The sequence below is a fragment of the Lathyrus oleraceus genome, chromosome 6 (genome assembly GCF_024323335.1).
Source record: "Lathyrus oleraceus cultivar Zhongwan6 chromosome 6, CAAS_Psat_ZW6_1.0, whole genome shotgun sequence".
Classification (NCBI taxonomy): Eukaryota; Viridiplantae; Streptophyta; class Magnoliopsida; order Fabales; family Fabaceae; genus Lathyrus; species Lathyrus oleraceus.
The window spans coordinates 303,713,059-303,732,179 of NC_066584.1; the positions used below are offsets into that span (position 1 = coordinate 303,713,059).

Genomic DNA, 19,121 nt, shown 5'->3' on the forward strand with positions numbered 1-19,121 from the left:
TTAATCACAACTATTGATTTATTTAATATATTTGACTTTTATGTTAATTATTTAAAAAGTAATATAAACGGATAATTGTAATGTATTGATAATACAAATTTTTTTACACTGACAGTACATAACAATTAATCTCTAACAAAAATTACAATACACAAATAAAATTATCTAATTATCAATTCATAATATCATGTTGCTCAAAATATTATACATGTCTAATATTGTGGTGGCAATTGTACTGTTTATTAACAATTTCATATTTACTAAACAATATGATATGTTATACTTCAGTATATGTAATAACATGTGATTTATTTTGTACAATATGATATGTTATACTTCAATATATGTAATAACATGTGATTTATTTTGTACATGATATATAATTATTTAGGTATAATTCTAAGAGCATCTCTCAAGATCCACAAATCACAATATTATAATAAGTATGTCCTTCAAAATATAATCACTTATTACTTTGGTCTAGACCTATGATACCCTCTCAGAACTTCATACCTATTATACCCTCTCAGAACTTCATAGATCCACAAACTTAAATAGGTATATCAGAACTTCATAGATCCACAAACTTAAATAGGTATAACAGACATTAATAAAATGATGAAAAATCAAATATATTTGATTGATTAAATTGAGCATAATGCCATGATCATATCAAATAAATAGAATATATAATAATGTAAAAATTTAAGTCCAACAAAAAAGAAGTTAACTACACATAATGGCGTGGTAATAAGATAGAAGGTGCACGAGTATAACCATATTCAAACGATCTCTCAATCCTCGGTCACTTCACCTCAACAAGCCTTCAACAATATATCACTCTAGTTCTCTCTCTCGTTGGGAGTTCCGCTAACCTAACTAAACTATATAAAACTATTTCTAAATTAATATTCTTTTGAAATTCATATATTTTTCAAACTAATATCAAACAATTTGACCAAACAACCATATTTGTAGATTTTCAAGACTGTTTAAATTCGTTAGGCAGGCTATAATTTGCCCATCAAATTATCCTTTAAGTTTATTTAGTACCAAAATTTTCTTCAAATCACCTTTGTGAGTCGCCATGAATTTGTTGGGTAAGATGAATATTCACTCATCAAATTTTCCCTATTTTAGAACCTTTATAATTTTATGAAATCGATGATCAAACTTCCATTTTTTCATTTAACTGCTTTTAGATTGCAATCATTCTTCTATGCATTCACTGCTTGAGATAAAATTTTCCCAATGAATATATTTGTGCGTCACTGTTACCTTGGATTTTCGACATGGATATTAATGGTAATCAAGACACAAAGGCATGCCATAGTAAGGTGAAGTCGAACGTGGTCGATTGAGATCATAAGATTGAATTGATGACTTTGGTTTGTCGAATGGTAACTTAATAATTTTCAGTCGAACGCTAGAAAAAGACCAAGGGAACGTGTGAAATATGGACTTAGTGAAATTTCTAGTATTTGAGTTTGTTATTTTGATCAGTCGAATGAATCAGACGTGGATAAGACAAGGTGGTCATTCAGAGACACGTGGAAGTTCGTTGGAGATAACAGCTACATGGGGATGAGACATGGCGCAATGTGTCTAGTCGACCGTTGTGGATAGTTATTTTTAGGCTAGTATATAAGGAGACTTTTTCTTATGTTATAGGGGTCCGCAATTATACTAAAAATCCTGCAAACTCAAAGTATCTGCGTATTGAGAAATGAGTGAGGAAATATGTATGTATGCATTCCATTTTTATGAATTCAAAGCATTTTACAATTTAAGTTATTATTGCATTCGAGTTATTTTCTATCATTTTACCTTTAAATCTTTGCATTTCGGTTCCAATCACTTTATTTGCAAAGTTTTTACATTTCGATTTCACTTAAATTCAGATCATTATCTTTCAAACACTGCTATTCGATTTCGACAACGACATGTTCAAAAACTACAACTCACTGTTAGCTCAAATTTTCGAAGTCCACTTCAAATTACCAAAATTGGAAAGCATGTACAGCTGGTTGCGACTAAGAAGTAATTCGACCAGCTGAGGGTAGACCAACTTAGCTGATTGGATAAAGATCAAGCTTATAGCTGAAATTTCGGAGCAGTTCCTTAGGGAGTAGTTAGAAAACAGTTTCGATCAGAGATTTAAAATCTAAATAAAGGAGGGAAGATTACCTTCGTTAGAAACCGCGAGGATACACGTAGAAGCAGAGTGAGCGAACATATGCATGTAGGGCGCCACATGTATCGACGTGATTAGAGAACCATCAGAGCAGTTATTTCGACCCAGTATAAATATAGGGTCTTAGTGTTAGAAAAGGGTGTGCCGAATTGTGTACAAAAACATGCAAATTTAATAATATTCGTGTGAAAAGGAACGGTAAAATGCAGAATATACGTTGTCTACACCATTATTTAATCATTTCAAAGCATTATAAAGTTATCTTTACTTTCTCTTCAGAAACGTGTTTCCTTGTTCTTTACTCTCAAACACTTTATTTCTTACTTCTGTCATTTACAAGTTTAAAGATCCTTAGTTCCTTTCCTCACCTTGAACTTTTACCTTACAGTCTTAAAGATTCCAGCGCTTACAAACCTTTTTGATTATTTTCAACCCTTTTGTAATTCCCGTCGTTTACTTCTTCTTTAATAGTTCTAAATACTGATTTAAGATTGTTCTTTTGTTCAAGTCACTCTTTTGTCTTTAGTTTTTATTTAACGCTTTGATTTGACGTTTAGTTCGATCATTTATTAACGTTACGCTTACGAGAAATTTAGCACATGTCCTAGGATCAATCTGATCGATCCTATGAGTGACCAAATTTAGAAATTTAAAAGATCAGCGGTTGTTTACCATTTTTTAAGGTAAACAAATTGGCACACCCTATGGGACCAGTGCTAATGTTCTGTTTGATTGCTAAGTTTTGCTTGAGAAAAGAATCGTTGTATGCTTTTAAGAAGTGGTAAAATAGCCATAAACGATGAACGACGAACAGGGAGAGAACCACAGACGAGGATGGCGAATATGAATCCGCCAGAAACTCAGAATTCTCAAAACCCATCAACTAGCAGCATATTGCCTCCTTCTTCTTCGATGGGGGCAAATACGGGCACGACACATGCGTCAGAAATAGTTTCGTCTATGGTGAGTTCGATGCCTATGCATTCGATCTCTCACTCTGAACCAATTCTGACTTATGTTGGACCTAGGGGACCTCTCCACACTCCTTCACCGGTTAGGGACATTCCAAATAGGCCGTTGGTACCCCCTGGTTTTTCAATACCATTTAGCGGTCGAGAACAGCCGTATAGAATGCCAACTTCAATGATGGCCAATCTTCAGAATGTGGGTTCTACTTTTTCGGAACCAGCGACTAACATAAATTCACCAGTACAAGGGTCCGGGATAAACGTGGGTCGAACCAATCAGGCGTTACATTTAAGACACCCAGTACAACTACCCACTCTTACCAATAATTCTGCGGTGGCATGGAGGTAACAAATGGACGAAAGCAATCATGAAATGGTCCAGATATTAACTCAAACTTTGGCCATTGTGCTAAATCCTTTGATTTAGAATACAACTCAGTCGAATCAACAGATGACAACACAAGTGGCTCGAATGTCTGAGTTTCTTGGTATACCTCAGCACCAGCGTCCCCTACCCAAGGATTGGGTAAGAGAGAATCAAAAGCCTATGCTTGAGGAGGACCTCACCATTAACCAGATCCCACAAAATCAAGGGGGAATAGTAGTACCTCCTAGGATCGAACTACATGTACCCAGGGAACCAAGGGTGTCAATGGTAAATAGGAATCAAAATGCCGATGATATCATACGACAAGTTCGACATGATGATGTGGCAGCGGATAATAATCTAGCATCTATAGTCGAGAGAACTATGGTTCGAAATGGGGTAAATTTTGATCTTAGAAGACAAAATTATACATCACCTTTGGCAGAATATGTCTTACAGACAGATGCGCCCCTGGGGACCAAAATCCCCAAATTCACCAAGTTTGCCGGGGATACTACCGAGTTTACCGTCGGACACGTGGCGAGATATCTAATTGAAGCTGGAGATATGTTGAATAACGAGAATCTTCGGATGAATTTTTTTCCAAGTTCTCTTACCAAGAATGCTTTTACATGGTTCACAACTTTGCCCCAGAATTTGATCCATTCTTGGAACCAGGTAGAAAGAATGTTCCATGAACAGTTCTACATGGGGCAAACGAAGATAACTTTGAAAGAGTTGGCTAGTGTCAGACGAAAATTCACTGAGCCAATTTACGACTACCTGAATAGATTTCGACTACTCAAAGCTAGGTGTTTTACGCAAGTGCCAGAACACGAGTTGGTCGAAATGGACGTCAGGGGCCTTGATTACTCATTTAGAAAGAAATTGGATACTCAATACCTAAGGGATATGGCCCAGTTGGCTGACAGAGTTCTACAGGTAGAACATTTAAAAGAAGAAAAGGCTATAACAAACAAAGGTAAAAGGGTAGCCTATGTCTATTTTAGGAAAGATCACGAATATTCAGGCCTTGAAGTTCCAGACTTCGACGATACTGAGATCGATCTTGCTGAATTGACATAGGGGCCACCATATGCGTGCAAAGTTTTGGCCCCTTCGAATGGGAGAAACCTTGTCGAACCTGAAAAGAATGACAGGTTTCCTAAGAAAACATATACTTTCGACGTTACGAAATGTGACGAAATTTTCGACCTACTGGTTAAAGATGGTCAAATGATAGTACCTTCGGGTGCTAAAGTACCTCCTTTAGAACAAAGAAAGAAACGAGGGTTTTGTAAATACCATAGTTTTTTGGGTCATAAAACGTCTCAATGTTTTCTTTTAAGGGATCTGGTGTAGAATGCAATCCAGGAGGGAAGACTCAAGTTCGGTGATAAGCCACAGAGCCAGATGAAAATCGACTCCGACCCTCTACAAATTGTTGAAGCTCATTATACTGAGCCAGAGGAGGTGAATTTCATTGAAGTTGCTGATGATTTATGTATGGCCGAAGTTACTGAAGACTTCGTCCATGAGCCTGTCATGGTTAAAGTACATGAGTACTTCGAGCAGGCACCTCATGATGGTTTGGCCCTAAGGGGTATGGAGGACATCGAGAAGGAAAATGTTGAAGCCTCAGATATCGAGGATGCTAGAAATTCAAAGTTAGTAATGATCACTAAAGAGACCGCTGATAGTTTCATTCAGCTTGACAAGGCCATTGTCGACCTTCAAAAACAATTCCAAAAGTTGTCTATTACTGGGGATATCCACATGGAAGTCAATATGGTGGAGGTATCTCAAGAAATCTCAATGGAATTTGATGATGAAGGTAAGCAAGAGGAATACAACAAGGTCACCTTTCCTCAGGAAGAAGAAACATTGTCAGATTTCCTTCGAAGGTGCCAAAAGAAGAAATCGGAGGTGATGCTATGCCCCAGGTGCAGTGACGTCTTCGACAAAAAGGAAGCCCGGAATCTGGAGGGGGTTAGGAGATTGAACCACCAAAATGGCCATAAAGCCATCCACAATAATCAAGCAGGTAAGCCATAAAGGTTCTTTGATCCCAGGAGATATCCTGATCCTATGCACCCTATGGTGAAGTTGAATGAAACCAAACAAGTTGGACGAAACTTCCGACCCATGACCTTTAACCCAAGCATCGAAGGGTCAGATGGGAAGTAGGTCAAGCAGGCTGAGGGGAGAAAACGTGGCCATGGTAAGTGGCAGAAGTTCGAGGTTGAGAGAGGTTCATCGCTGGCCTATCGCCAGGAATTCCGATCTGATAAAAGGACCGCACATGTGTCCGAAAACTATAAAGGAAAGAATCCCATGACGAGGTCCCAGTGGAGAAGAGAACAGAGAACGCGAAAATCCAAAAGAGAAACTGGTGAAATGGACCAGGCTGAATCAAGTACCAACATGATGGTGAAGAAAAAGGATGACCCTAACCTCACCAAAAGAGATCCCAAGATTTCAAACAAGACGGCCAGAGAAAATAAAATGGATGTCGAAGACGAGTTATTAACTGACAACTTCGACTCTGTTTCGGAGGACTCCTTAGACGTTCTGGTCGGAGTGGTATCCGTGATACCCAGAGAATTTGATCGGATCACCGAAGTCGATGATAATGACAGTATCATCGAAAGGGAAATGACCGCCCACAAACCGGTCTGTTACTATATAATGAACAATGGCTGTGTCGAAGAGAAGAATGCTTTTTTCGAGAGACCTAGTGACACCATGAAGAGCCATTTAAAACCCCTATTCATCATCGGAAAAGTCGAAAACATCCCAGTTAACAAAATACTGGTAGATTATGGAGCGACTGTGAATCTGATGCCCCATTGCATGCTGGCGAAAATTGGCAAATATGACATTGATGCCAAACCTCATAATATGGTGTTGACCAATTATGAAGGAAAAGTAGGCTCCACTCTAGGGGCTATCCAAGTTGAATTGACTGTAGGAACGATCACTAGGGCCACAATGTTCATGATTGTAGAAACAAAGGCAAACTACAACATGTTACTAGGAAGAGAATGGATCCATGGAGTCAGAGCAGTCCCGTCTTCGATGCACTAGAGGATTATAATTTGGCGTCCAGATGGCATTGTTGAAAATATAGAGGCGGATCAGGGATACTTTAAAACCCCTATTAATCATATCGGCATACGCCAATTCGACAAGCACTTAACTACTATATCCCCTTGTGATTCGACTGAATTTTCATTCAACCCTGATGACAACGCCTACTGTTCCTTATCGCTCCACCCCCACTATGGTTTCTGGTGGGACAGAGAGGTAGTGGGAAAAGACAACTTTGGATATTTAGGAGTATCCGGAATTGACCCCACATGGTGGGGAAGTGAATTCAGTGATGATGACTGAGTTCGCAGTGTTAAAGAGGATTTCGGCCTGCATAGTCGAAAACAAGTAGAAATTGGCCTTAGAGGCCGAAATAAAAAACATGGCTGTCGAAGCCAGTGAAGTTTCTCCACCAGTAGGTCCTGGAAAAGATTTTGACCCAAGATCACCTAACAAAGGTCAAGACGAAGAGCGAGACCAGAGGCTTGATGCGATCTACGATGACGAGCCTTTGGGTTTCAAGAAGGACCCGCTAGCGACCAATGTTAAGATGCTGGCTCAAGATCCCCTCGAAGAAGTAGACTTGAGAGAGAGGGGGTAATAAAAAGGCCAACTTACATCAGTGTCAACATCCATCCTCAACTCAAGATCGAAGTGGTCCAGTTGCTGAAAGAGTTTAAAGACTGTTTCGCATGGAACTATGACGAAATGTCTGGTTTAAGCAGGGAGCTGGTCGAATTAAAACTGTCGATCAAACCTGGGAAGAAGCCGGTGAAGCAAAATCCAAGACGATTTGCCCCAGCAATATTGTCGAAAATCAAGGAGGAAGTTGAAAGACTTCTCCGTTGTAACTTCATTCATACGACCAGGTATGTCGAATGGTTAGCTAACATTGCACCAGTTGTAAAAAAGAATGGCACGTTAAGGGTTTGCATAGATTTTAGAGATTTGAATACTACAACCCCAAAAGATGAATATTCAATGCCAGTGGCGGAAATGTTGGTCAATTCTGCCGCGGGTTATGAATATTTGAGCATGCTCGAGGTATTCTGGGTACAATCAAATATTCATTACCGAAGAAGATGTCCCAAAAACGGCATTTCATTGCCCTGGAGCCTTAGGTACCTATGAATGGGTAGTGATGCCTTTTGGTTTGAAAAATACAGGGGCAACTTATCAAAGGGAGATGAACTCGATCTTCCATGATTTCATAAAAACTTTTATGCAAATCTATATAGACAATATTTTTGTTAAGTCTATTTCGGGGAAGAGTCATATAGAACACCTTCGAATATCTTTTGAACGAATGAGAAAATATGGTTTAAAAATGAACCCTCTAAAATGTGCTTTTTGTGTGCAGGCTGGGGATTTTCTAGGTTTTGTGGTCCATAAAAAAGGGATCGAAATAAACCAGAATAAAGCCAAAGCCATCATGGAAGTGAAAGTGCCATCAACAAAGAAAGGTTTGAAGTCACGGTTGGGCAAGATCAATTTCCTAAAGATATTTATCTCAAACCTTAGTGGGAAAACGCAAACATTTTCGCCTTTTCTTTGACTCGACAAGGAAGTGTTCGAATGGGGGCAAGCTCAGCAAGTGGCGTTCGATAAGATCAAAGCGTACATGAGCCACCCACCAACTTTGACGCCACCTAGTAGAAATAAAAGTATGAGAGTATACATATCTGCATCTGATAAAACCTTAGAGAGCATGTTAGCACAAGAGGATGATAATGGCGTCGAAAGAGCTATTTATTACCTCAGTAGGGTTTTAAACGATGCAGAAACTAGATATAGCATGATCGAAAAGTTGTGTTTATGCTTATATTTCTTCTGTACAAAATTGAAGCATTATATCAGTCCTGTTGACGTGTATGTTTCATCTCATTATGATATTATTAAACATGTGTTATCTAAACCAATTTTGCATAGTCGAATTGGGAAATAAGGATTGACATTGACTGCATTTTCCTTAACATATATGCCATTAAAAGTTGTGAAAGGCTAAGTAGTAGCAGACTTCATAGTCGATCACTCCATTGATGCCGACGCTTTAAACTATGTTGAACTAGGGTCGTGGAAGTTATACTTCGACGGGTCTAGCCATAAAAATGGCACAGGTGTCAGAATTGTAATTATTTCTTCAAATAAAATTCCAACGACATTCCACTATAAAGTAGAAGGCATTTGTTCAAATAACGAAGCTGAATACGAAACCCTCATAGCAGGACTTGAAATGTTGTTGGAATTGGGGGCAACTCGGGTCGAGATAATGGGAGACTCGGAGTTAGTCATAAAACAGATCACGAAAGAATATAGGTGTGTTAAGGAGAATCTGATCATGTATTTTATAATCGTCAGTCGATTGTTAAAAAAGTTCGAAGTGGTTTATATTCGACATATACCACGAATAGAGAACATGATAGCTAATGACCTGGCCCAAATTGCATCTGGGTATAAAATTTCGAAAGAAAAGTTGCACAAAGTCATAGAAATCAGAGGAAAGGTGTTGGCAACCAGATTAACTCCCTTGGATTTAGAAAAGACGAGATTAGGATATGATGATGAGGGAAATTTCGAAATATTGGCGATAGACAGTTTGGCAGATGAAGACTGGAGAAAGCCAATAGTAGTATACCTACAGAATCCCACGACCTCTACTGATCGAAGAACCAGGTATCGAGCATTGAGTTACATTCTTTTGGGTTCAGAGTTGTTTAAGAAAAATCCCGAAGGAATTTTGCTGAAATGCCTTAGTGAGTCAGAGGCATACTTTTACCTTTCAACTGTACATAGTGGAACATGTGGGGCACACCAAGTCGGTCATAAGATGAAATGACTTTTATTTCGACAAGGAGTGTATTGGCCTACTATGTTGAAAGACTGCGTGGAATTCGTGAAAGGATGTCAAGAGTGCCAGGTGCATGCAGGCATACAACATGTCCCTGCAAGTGAATTACATTCTATCATCAAACCATGGCAATTTAGAGGTTGGGCTTTGGCCTTGATTGGAGAAATTCTACCTCCCTCATCGAAAAGTCAAAGATACATATTGGTAGGAGTTGATTATTTCACAAAATGGATTGAAGCCATACCCTTGCCAAATGTGATCCAAGAGGATGTGATCGAATTCATTCAAAAGTATATTATTTATAGGTTTGGAATTCCAGAAACAATCACAACGGATCAAGGATCAGTATTTACTGGTCGAAAAATGCAGGAGTTCGCCACGTACATGGGTTTCAATTTGTTAACGTCGACACCCTATTATGCTCGGGCTAATGGACAAGTCGAAGCTGCCAATAAGGTGTTTATTAGTTTGATTAAAAAACATGTAGGGAAGAAACCTAAGAATTGGCACAAGACTCTGGACCAAATTTTATGGGCATGTCGTACGCCCCCCAAAGAGGCTACTAAGTCGACCCCTTTTCGCCTAACTTTTGGCCATGATTTCGTATTACCAGTAGAAATCCACCTACAGTCCCTAAGGATACAGAGACAACATGAACTCCCCACAGAATCATATTGGAGCCTGATGTTGGATGAATTATTCAATTTGGATGAGGAAAGGTTTAGTGTCTTAGAATTACTAAGGCAACAAAAGAAAAGGATATAAATCTCTTATAATAAGAAAGTGAAAGTTAAAAGTTTTACGCCTGGAGATTTGATCTGGAAAGTGATCCTTCCAATGGATCGAAAATATAGAGCCTTGGGGAGGTGGTCCCCAAAGTGGGAAGTCCCTTTCCAAATTCTGCAAATCTTTTCTAATGGTGCCTATGAGATCGAAGAGCTCAGCGAGTATAGGAGGATTCTAAGAGTAAACGAGAAGTATTTTAAAAAATACAAACCGACAATCCAAGAAGTAAAAATAAGAGACGAGTAATCACGTAAATAAAGCAAAATCCAAAATGGTCAAAATGCCAAAATGGTAATAATAAAGTCATAAGGCCAAAAGACCAATATTCATTATCAGGAGAAACTTTGTTACATCATCAGACAACTAAGAATACCATTAAAATGGAAGATTGACTTTAATTTGAAGATACTTGGCTTTGAGGAGCTCCGACCGTTTTTCGCACAAAGATCTTTTTGAGCGTAGAAGTTTGACGTCAGATTCAAGCTGTCGAGCTTTTTTGACAAACTCCATGCCAAGTGATAGATCTTGAGCCATCGAAGCATCATCAAATTCCAACAGTTGTTGCTTGTCCTTTTCAGCATCAGAGATTTTGGTCTGCAGTTATGATATTTGTTGTCTCCAGGAAACGATGTTACGATCATGAGCATCAACTTTCTCTTTATTCTTTTGCTTGGTCTGTTCCGACTCCATGGCCTTATTGGTATATTCGGTAGCAGCATCCTAAGCTGCAGCCTCAGAACCAAATTTTTCCTCTATTTCTCCCGTGAGGTGAGGTAGCAACTTGTGATCCGCAACAGCTTGGTCGATCATGGTCCCTATCTCCATAATAATGTTCGCCACTTTAGGGGAGGCTTCTAGCAAGTCAACCTGACTAAGAAGAGCTTTCAGAGTTAAAGGGGCAGAAGGATCAGCCAGCAGTAATAGAAACAAGTCACCCTTAAAGACTTTTTCCTTGATTTTAGAAAGGATTTCGTCCGCAGGGGTGCTCGAAGGCTGATCTTATGAACTGAATTGTTATGACTCTGATCAGAAGAACTCTCCCTACAATTTAGCATCGCCTTTAAATACTCCAGTGGTTGACTTCGCTTTAAGATAACCAACTTTTCTGCAGAAAGAGAACCAATGCTACTTGACAAAACGCCAACCGTCGGATTGTCAACCATTGTAGGGGTTTGAGTTCGAGCATGTTCTTCACCTACATTGGATCTTCCTTTTGTTTTGCCTTCGACGTTATCAGGGCTAGTCGCCAGATTTCCATCAGCCGCTTCCTATACCACCATGTCTTCGACGCCCCATCCGTCGCCCTAAGGCTCATTCATTTCTGCCGCTGTGTGTAGACCAGCCCCAGGGGTTTCCTCATCGTCAGCTAGTTCATCCTCAACCATAGGGACTGGATTACCTTGGGCCTCATTTTCTTCGCTCGAGTCAATCTCATGACCAAATTCACTTGTATGAGAATGTTGAGTAGTGGTTTTTGGTGGCGAAGCGTCGAGATTACCAGTTGGAGGTTGATTAATCTTGCTCATGGACCCATTTTCAGAGGATGGTCGATAGGTAGGTTCTCCAGCACTGTGTCGCATTACGCGAAAAACCGGCGGGAAAACAAAACAACAGAGCCGCCACCGTGCGTTATTTATCCCAAGAGAGGGAAAGGAAACGCTTAGAGTAAACCTGGAAAAAAGCATGGTCTCGCGACCAAAGAGAATGGGATCGGGAGTCGGTTATGCGAAGGGAAGGTATTAGCACCCCTACGCATCCGTCGTACTCGACGGGATCCACGCACAATAGGAAGGAAAATGGTTGCTAAAACACTGCTCAAACTCACATACACTGGCTGAAAGAGACACAAGAAAACAAACAAGACTGACTCGGCAGGACATCGCGTCCTGGGCCTACTTAGTCTATCAGGCATAGACATCAGAGTCAAAGTAGTTCGGACTGGGGAAACGACACATGCTCGCTAGGATATCGCATCCTATGCATACATATCTCCTTTGGACGAAGGAGAATCAGAGCATTCGTAGCTCGGCTAACACGCACACACAACAAAACAGACACAGGAAACCGACTGCCAATCGCTGGACTTACGTCAAACTCCACACAAACAAGGGCAAACATGGAACCCGAATGCCAATCGCTGGACTTACATCGGCTTCCGAACCAAACACACCCACACTGGTAACCAGATGCCACTTGATGGACTTACATCGGACTCCAAGCACACAACAAACAACTGGATACGGAATGCCAATCGCTGGGCTTACATCCATCTCCTAACACACACAAAGACAAAACAAAGACACAGGCGCCCGGAGAGATCAGCTCATCTCCTGCCTACGTAACTCATCTGGTATGAGGATCAGGGCGACGTAGTTCCCCTACGCAGGGATACAGGACTAGCTTAACCAGATAACAGAGGGAGACATAACTAGGGAGACTACGACTCGAGCCTAGATGTTATCATGCAAATTCATCCCTAAGTTAAGGTTTCTAGCTAACTTGCACAGGAAGCAAGCCTATCCTAAACATGACTTGCACAGGAAGCAAGCCAAACCAAACCTATCTTGCACAGGAAGCAAGCCAAACTAAACCTAACTTGCACAGGAAGCAAGCTAAAGCAAAGACACAAGCACAAGTATCACACACTATATGCAAGCAATGGGCTCAAACAAGGTTAGGTTTTAGTCGAGGGGTCATATCAACCTCAACAAACAAACTGCTGTAACTGGGTAGTGTTAGCTCTTAACCCTAACATTGAGAGTTAGGGTGAAGCTGATGAAAGGTGAGTGAAGATGAGACTTCATAGCTCTTATCCCTGGCCTGGGAGAGCTTAAGACAAGAATGTGTGGGTTCAGAAAGTGGGAACCCTTCTACACATATGACACTGACTCAATGTACAATGATCTTAGGTTAATATCTGCCATGCATCAACACAGTGGTGTGAGCAAAGCAGATGACACACAGAATAGCAGGGGATGGATTGCACATCCCTTATATCTGCCAATGCCTCTTCACTTAGGAGGTCTTTGAATATGTACAAGGACAAAAGTAAACAGTCACAAACATTGCCTCTTAAGGAGGACTTCAGACAGGTGCCTGGCCAAGTAACAGGCCAGGTCTTCCAGACTACATGGAGTAAGGAAATTATACCTCAATGCAAATTGCTATCAAGCAAAGAAAATCAAAGTTCACAAAGAACTACTAGCAACTAATGTACCTGAAATCAGTCAAACACAATTAGTATACTAGACACAAGGTTAAAACAAACAGCATAAGCCAACAGACAACACAGTCAAGCATATGTGCAAAGCACAAGCTCATAACAAGTGAGCTAAGCAACCTACAAAACAAACAAGTTAGTTCATGATAAACAATCAAACTCATTCAACTTGTATTGATCTCTTTGAAGCATTTGTTGCTTAACTTGAAAAACCAAGCTTAAACATGAGCAACAAGACCACTAGGACAAGCCTAGGGTCAAAAGGGGATAAACAATTTAAAACAGCAAGGGATAATTGTCCAAATTCAAGACAAATCAATCAAGAAGAAAACCCAAGTGGTTTCACATTCACATCATTCATCATTATCATTTCACAAGCAAATTAGGTCAAAGCATGGCATATAGAACCTCAAAGAGGTCAACAGAATGTCTCAACTCAAATTCAATTACAAACATTTCAATAAATCCTCAAATAAATCATGACCAATCATCATCCACAACATGATAAGCATACCAAATTTCAGCTCATTTGGGTCAAAGGAAGTAGGTCAATGAAAATCAGAAAGTCAAAGCAAGGTCAAGCATCCTCATACAAAGCATCAAAACATGCACCAACTTCAATTAATCATAAAACAGAGACAACATATGATAAATGAATGGGACTAAAACCATGACAAACTATAAGATGTCTACAATTCACATATAAAATTTCAAGTCCATCCAATTAAGCATTAGAATTTCACAAATCATATGGCATCATGTGTCACAAAAGTCAACAATTTGGTCAAACAGGGGAGAAATTAACAATCAAATAGGAAATGCATTCAAAAATTCCAGAAAAATTCACACACATTCTCAACATGCACAAGTGTCTTCATGCAAAAATCCAGACCATTTTGAGTTCAATAAGCAGGGTAATTAAAATCATGAAGTTGGACATGCATGGTGTGACACAAATTGTCACACCCCTATTCGAAAAATCATATCTCCACAACCAGCAATGATAAAATTACAAACTCTACACCAAAATCACCATGAACATGTCTAGTTTAAGAACAAAAAATTTGAGAAGCATTGGATAATGTATCATCATTTCACAAGCAATTTGGCAAAGCATACACAAAGTGGACACACATGAACAAACCCTAGGCATTTTTAAAATCTACACGTGCAAAAAATCTGGAAAAAACACCATAAAAAACTAGAGGTCAAGAGGAGCATTTCACAAAAAATCCCAATAAATTTGGATTAAAATTGAGTGACTTATGATTTTTTGAAGTTGGCCATGCAAAATGAAATAAATATTGAAAAAGAAAATGAATTAATTAAAATAATGAAACGGGAATGGCATAATTGTAATAATAGGACTCACTAAGTGAAACGCCGCGTTTCACTTAGTGAGGTGGCGCTCAGTCATACGCTTCATGGCCCAGAAACGAGTAAAAACATGCAAAGCAAAAATCTGGAGATCAAATACGATGCCTGGGTTCATAAACTAGGGTTTAATGCAACAGTAACTTGTTCATCCACACGATGAACAATTTTCTCAGAATCTGGAAAAGAGCATACCATTCGAACCATCCAACCATGTACAATCATAATCTAAACCTAGTTTTCATCAATTCAAGCTAACAAAGAAGAACCAAGCAAAAACACATTTGACAACCAAACTTAAATTCAACGTATCTCTCTCAATAATCAACCATTTGCCACGATTCAAATTGCATTGTACTCAGCATAGCAAGACCTTCAAGAAGCATAGCATGATTTGGACAAAGATGTGATTCGAACTTTTACCTTGGTTGAAGGATAATGATGGAATAGTGGTTGTTTGGCTGTGTTGAGCTGAAACAGATGCTCCTTCAAGCTCCAGAAGGTGTATGGATGATGAATCGTGGCTCAATCTTGCTTGGTTACGGCCAAATCCCCAGCTGCCATGAAAGGATCTCAATGGAACAGTGCTGCAAAAAGGCTTTACAGTCGTGATTTGATGCTTGCAAAAGCTTCAAAGAGGTTTGTGAATGATGAACCAAAGCCCAGAACACGAATCCTTTGACAATTTTCAACCAAAATTCCAAGTGAAGAATGAGAGTTTTTTGAGAGAAAATGTATTTTTTCTGGTTTGGTGAATAGTGGCTAGGGTTTTCAGACTGAAAATGATCAATATATATTCTGTTTAACATTGCTAAGCTTGATTAATGAATTGGTCAAGTGAAATTAGCTTAATGGAGTGTTTTGGTCATTTTGCTAAAAACCAACCAAAAATGCATGGGGTGTATGTTAATGCACGAAATTGGGCCTTAAGCACATCCAAAATGCACTTTCTGAACAATTGTAATTGGTATAATGCATTGGAAATGATTATTTTGAAAGCTCATTTTTCACCCCTCTCCTTTTTAATTCATGCCACTTGAAAAAGGCCATTTTGCTTGGATGATTTTTGGTAAATTATGATGAAGGATTTGGATAGAGCATATCAAACATGACTTGTAGCAAAAAACCTCACTCAATTTGGCCAAATGGTTTGGAAGATATGCCACTTTGAAGTTCAAAAATTCCTGAAAATGATTTGATCATAACTTGCCAACCACAAATGAGAAATGAGTGTTCTTGGACTTTTTGGAAAGGTGAGAGCAAGATCTTCAACTTTCATGTTGGACAAAAGTTCATTTGAAGCTTGTATGATGATGTAAATTTGAGGAGAAAAACTTTCTATTTTTGGCAGTTTCCAATTACAGGTCACCTGCCATTTTAGGAAACTTTTTGTCTGACTTTATTTTCTCCAATCTTGATCTTTGAAATTTCAAATGAGACTTGTATGGACATGAATGAACCCTTTCAAACCATCTCCTACCTTGAAATCCAAAAAATCAGGCATAGTTGACCACAGTTGACCATAATTGACTTTCTAGGGTTTCTGGTGGATTGAACCATGACTGATGACTTCTGAGCACCCCATCCTTGACCAAAACACTTCCAAAGGACCCCTAGGTCATGTGAACATGTTGTACCAACCCTAAGGCCTTGTCTCAATGGAAATTGCACTTGTTTGCTTGATTGACTGATCTCCTGACCAGTTTGACCTAATTTGTCAGTTGAACTTGCACTTGGGCCAATTGACAATGCAATGCTATGCAGTGGACTATGTTATGTTAATGACCTAATATGAAAATGTATGTACAAAAGGTAGGTGCAAATTTGAGGTGCTACACACTGTTCAAAACATATGGCACAGAGGCAGGCTTGAAGGAAGCAGCTTTCTTGGGAAGAACAATAGTGCTCGCGTCACCCTAAAATCAATACAAGCAGAAGGTATAAATGACTAAAAGAAGCAAACAAGTGAAATAAAGTGAAGAGAAGTGGGTGGTACCTTATAACCTTCGACCCCGGGGCTAGAATTGTCGCTCTCACTTTGAGCCACTGTTACTCTTGCCATTTCCTCAGGAGTAGGTTCTTGGATAACAAGTGCAATGGGCCTTTTTATTGAGAGTTTTGTGTTCGGTTGATTCGAAGGATCGATGGGTTTCAGCTGTGGTTTCTTCTTCCTCGAAGTGAGATCCAGAACAGGCGACAGGTCATCTTCGTCAGAATCCACGACGATGGGGGTAGCAGCGGGTTTTCGGATTTGTAGGGGACTCATCGGAGGTTTTCGAGCAACCTGAACCAAGAATTAAATGTTATATCATAAATGTATAACAAGGATAAAGGAACAAAGAAAGAGAGGTACCTTTGCAGATTTTCTACTTCCTTCAACCTTCGAGTCGATAGGTCTTTTGTTAGTGTGTTTTTTGGGGAGGATCTTGATAGCTAGACAAAAATAAGAAGAAACGGTCAGCGTTAGTTAAAAGCAAGTCAAAGGGAATCTACTTTGAGGGAAGTCCCCTGTATCACACCTTCATATATGTCTGATTTGATTCGGACATCTTCGATTCCTATATGAAGGTGCCCTTTGAAACTGCCTAAAGTGTGTTTAGTCGCAACCACCCGCTGAGCCTTTTCCTGAGATTGTTGTCGAAGGATTTTAATAGAGTCTCCACAAATGAACCAATATGGAAATGGGGGTGCAAGAGCCACTCCGAAGTCAGCATTTGGTAGTGGAGGAAACTTTGGGGGAAATAGTTCAAGAGCCATTTCATAGAGTTTCTCACGAGGAACGTATGAGGGAATATTTAAAGTTTCCATTTTCTTTGAAAACTTATCTTTGAGCGTAACAGCTACTTCGCGGATGGTTTGACTAAGATCATCAGGTCGATAGGCAGTATCAAAGTAGTTTTGAAAAGCTTGAATTTATTTTATAAGCGTATACATACCTTTCTTGGTCTTTTCCTGCACAAGGAGAAAAACTTTGTCAAACAATTGAATAAAGGAAGTAACATCGCAAAATTCCTCGATGTAATACTTAGCCCACCACTTCCCAAATTCTCGACTACAAAGGAAGCTAGGATCGAAATGAAATGGAGTCAACTGGGTCCTGCCAGTATACTTGGCTATTTGTTTGAAAACATTGGTTTCAGTTTGAACGGTATTATGAAGGAAACGCTGAAGTCTCCGACCAGGAGCACATAACCTTCTTAACCCTTTGGCTCACTTATTAAATTTTTTGCTCTAGCTTTTTACAAGTGGCTAAGAAATTCGTACCTTTATCCATTCAACTTCACGAAGGTCGACACATCTCATTAAGCAAACTTCTCCTAGCCAATCTCTACCAATCACTTGGAGAAACCTCCTATAAATTAAAACATCTCCCCGACACATCATATCAAATACATAGAATCATAATAATGTAAAAACTTAACTCCAACAAGAGAGAACTTAACTACATATAATGGTGTGATAACAAGATAGAAGGTGCAGGAGTATAACAATATTCAAACGATCTCCCAATCCTTGACAACTCCATCTCAACAAGCCTTCAACAATCTCTCTCTCTAAAAATTCCACTAACCTAACTAAACTATATAAAACTATATCTAAATTAATATTATTTTGAAACTCATATTTTTCAAACTAATATCAAACAAATTGACCAAACACCCATATTTATAGATTTTCAAGACTCTTTAAATTTGTTAGGCGGGCTATAATTTGCCAAGCAAATTATCCTTTAAGTTTACTTAGTACCAATTTTTTCTCCAAGCCACCTTTGCGAGTCGTCATGAATTTGTTGGGCAAGATGAATTCACACAACAGAATTTCCCTATTTTAGAACCTTCATAATATTATGAAATCGATGATCAAACTTCCATTTGTCCATTTAATTTATTTTTGGTTGCAACCATTCTTCCCTGGATTCACTGCTTGAGATAAATTTTGCCCAATGAATATATCTTTGCGCCACTCTCCTTGCCTGACTCGGAATTTTATCCTTTTTGCAATGTTTTTAACATTTTAACCTGAAATATTCAAAAGGAAATAAAACATTATCGATGCATGTTTTCAGAATAATGTCTTAAGAATTAATTGAGTTTTTTTTACATTACTTTGTGTATAAGTAAATGAATAAGTGTGTGAATATGATAATGGTAAACATGTAAAATTAATCTAATAGTTTAAACATATCAATTGTTTTTTCGAGATCATCATGTCCAAATTGTTGCTTATATTTTTTAACATTTTTTATTTATATTTGAAATTCTAGTAACAGACTA

At 38.9% G+C, this 19,121-nt stretch overlaps 1 protein-coding gene across 1 annotated transcript; it reads left to right on the forward strand.

Moving 5' to 3' along the window:
* The first annotated feature begins 3,814 nt into the window (after positions 1–3,814).
* On the forward strand, positions 3,815–4,615 carry LOC127095334 (uncharacterized). Its single transcript, XM_051034040.1, has one exon. It carries the CDS (start codon positions 3,815–3,817, stop codon positions 4,613–4,615), a length of 801 nt encoding a protein of 266 aa, XP_050889997.1.
* The last annotated feature ends 14,506 nt before the right edge of the window (positions 4,616–19,121 follow it).

Bases quoted from the DNA above. Each gene is read 5' to 3' on its own strand.
- LOC127095334 (XM_051034040.1), top strand. From the start codon at position 3,815: ATGGTAAATAGGAATCAAAATGCCGATGATATCATACGACAAGTTCGA.